The 2,664-nt window shown below is 50.7% G+C and overlaps 2 protein-coding genes across 2 annotated transcripts; both read left to right on the plus strand.

Annotated features, from left to right (window-relative positions):
- Nucleotides 1-414: 414 nt before the first annotated feature.
- LOC112457159 lies at nucleotides 415-1,500 on the plus strand. Its single transcript, XM_025020067.1, has 2 exons — nucleotides 415-954; nucleotides 1,417-1,500. Exons 1-2 carry the CDS (start codon nucleotides 415-417, stop codon nucleotides 1,498-1,500), a joined length of 624 nt encoding a protein of 207 aa, XP_024875835.1.
- Nucleotides 1,500-2,450, plus strand: LOC112457160. Its single transcript, XM_025020068.1, has one exon. The coding sequence runs from the start codon at nucleotides 1,500-1,502 to the stop codon at nucleotides 2,448-2,450; it is 951 nt and encodes a 316-aa protein (XP_024875836.1).
- The last annotated feature ends 214 nt before the right edge of the window (nucleotides 2,451-2,664 follow it).

A 2,664-nucleotide genomic window follows, 5' to 3' on the forward strand; every position in this document is an offset into this window, starting at 1 on the left:
GCGCCGTCAGCTGTGTCTGTCGCCGCTGCTCCCGAGCCTCCGGCCGCACCCTCCGCGTCCGTTCAAACCGTGCATGCTATTCGAGATGTAACGCAACCGCCTCATGTACTTCTCGCCACTACGTATGTTAATCTAAGTACTATCGAGGGCCGCTCATTCAAAGTATGTGCGCTACTAGATCAGGGCTCGACATACAGTTTCATATCCGAATCTCCTTGTCAGACTATGCGAACCAAGCGTCATCGTGCCGGGTTAAAAATACATTGCTTCGGAGAGAAATTTAATGGAGTCGCGCGATCTCAAGTCAATCTCATGCTCGCGCCATGCGACAAACAGGGACCGATATTCCCATTTTCGGGCTACGTATACCAACGAATTACTTCGTACACAGCCTCTCAAACAAAGCCAGCCGCAATGTGGCTGCATCTACGCGATTTACCGTTAGCAGATCCCGATCCCTCGTGTAATCGCCCGATTCATGTACTAATCGGCGCGGATTTATACGGTTCTCTGCTGCTCGACGGCCTCCGTCAAGGCCCGGTCGGCACCCCGACGGGCCAGCTTACTGTTTTCGGCTGGATCGTCTCCGGTCCTGCCGGCACCGCGCGCCCAGCCGGAGAGTCCGTTTCCGTTTTGAATTGCGTATCCTGCAAGGATACAAATTCATTGATCCAAAGTTTTTGGGAGGACGAAAGTATCCCCTCTCAAAATCCTCTCACGGAAGAGGAAGAACGTTGCGAAAATTATTTCGCTAGTACGCATTCTCGCGATTCTCAAGGACGTTACATTGTTCGTTTGCCTTTCAAGAACGGTCCCCCTCACATAGGCGACACTTTTCGAAAGGCTTCTTTCTTATACTCCAAAATAGAGCGCCGACTCTCGCAGAAACCCGAGATCGCCGCTCAGTATCACGATTTCCTCAAGGAATACGAATCCATGGGGCACATGGAAAAGGTACGCGACGACGAGCCCTCTCGATACCCCCCGGTGTACATCCCGCATCATTTTATTTTGCGCGAATCGAGTACGACCACTAAGTTACGCGTCGTGTTTAACGCGTCGAGCAAATCGGACGACAAAACCACTCTCAACGATTTCTTAATGGCGGGACCAAGACCAAAGCTACAACAAGACATCGCTGCAATAATTTTACGCTGGCGATTATTCCGTATTATTATTATTACGTATACATGGCGGACATCGCGAAAATGTTCCGTCAAATACGCATACATCGTGATGACGCGGATTATCAACGAATTTTTTGGCGCCCTCCCGCAAGTCTGTTGATTCGACTGTATCGCTTGCTCACCGTGACTTACGGCCAAAAGCCATCGCCATTTCTCGCGCAGCGCTGCCTTCTTCAATTAGCTCATGACGAATGTAAATATTTTCCCAACGCGGTTTCAATAATCGAAGAATCGACCTACGTCGATGACGTTCTTTTCGGAGCAGACGACCTTCGGTCTCTGCTTGAAAAACGCAAGCAATTCGTCGGACTAATGAATCGCGGATGTTTTCCCCTCCAAAAATGGGCCGCGAATTCACCCGAACTGTTGACGGATATCCTGGAGGACCAACGTAAATCCTCGGACTATCCGATCAATCGCGATGACACGCTCAAGGTCCTCGGCCTATCTTGGTCACCGCATGATGACTCGTTTACCTTTGTAATCTCGCCTTACGCCGTAACTGTTCATACTAAACACTCCGTTTTATCATTTATTTCAAGGTTATATGACCCCCTCGGATGGGCATCACCGATCGTCATCGCGGCCAAGATGTTGATGCAAGAGCTCTGGCTCCGTAAAATTGATTGGGACTCTCTCATCCCCGACGATCTTTTACCTCATTGGATTAATTATTGTACGGATTTGCCTCATATCAGTGAAATACGCATTCCCCGATGGACAAGGATGCGTCAAGATAAACTCGAAGTGGAGTTACACGGATTCGCGGACGCGTCCATTCGCGCTTACGCCGCGGTCGTTTGCCTTCAAATCGTGCATTCTACCACGAATATTCAGGTGACCCTCCTCGCGGCCAAAACGCAGGTCGCGCCGTTAAAAACCGTCAACGTTCCACGATTAGAACTTAACGCCGTCGTTCTGATAATTCGGTTGTTAGATTGGGTAAAAAATTCCCTGCGTTTCCCGCAAGCGTCATTATTCGAATGGACTGACTCCCAAATCGCATTGGCTTGGATTCAGCAACGTCCATCGCGATGGAATTCCTACGTCGCGAACCGCGTCTCCGAGGTGCAGACGCGCCTTCCGTCAGTACGTTGGCAGCACGTCCGCACTCACGACAATCCTGCCGACTGCGCTTCTCGCGGCTCTACCGCAGTCGATCTCGTACACTATGAATTATGGTGGGTAGGCCCCCCGTGGCTTAGAAAATCCCCGGCCTCGTGGCCGATTCTCCCGACTCCTACCGGAAAGAAAATTTTGTAAACGGTATCTTCCGAAGCGCGCAAGGCTACCGTTCATCTCGTCGATCCAACTCCTGAGTGGGAGCTGCCCACCTCGTGCTTGAGCTGGATCCGACTTCTCCGTATTACCGCGTACATTCGCCGTTTCGTGCAAAACTTAAAAAATAAAGTCGCCTCATCGATGATCGTCAAGTCGCCTTTGACCGCGGAAGAGATCCACGAAGCTTCGGTCTTTT

This window comes from Temnothorax curvispinosus, unplaced genomic scaffold (genome assembly GCF_003070985.1).
Source record: "Temnothorax curvispinosus isolate PA1 unplaced genomic scaffold, ASM307098v1 QBEX01007545.1, whole genome shotgun sequence".
NCBI classification, from domain to species: domain Eukaryota; kingdom Metazoa; phylum Arthropoda; class Insecta; order Hymenoptera; family Formicidae; genus Temnothorax; species Temnothorax curvispinosus.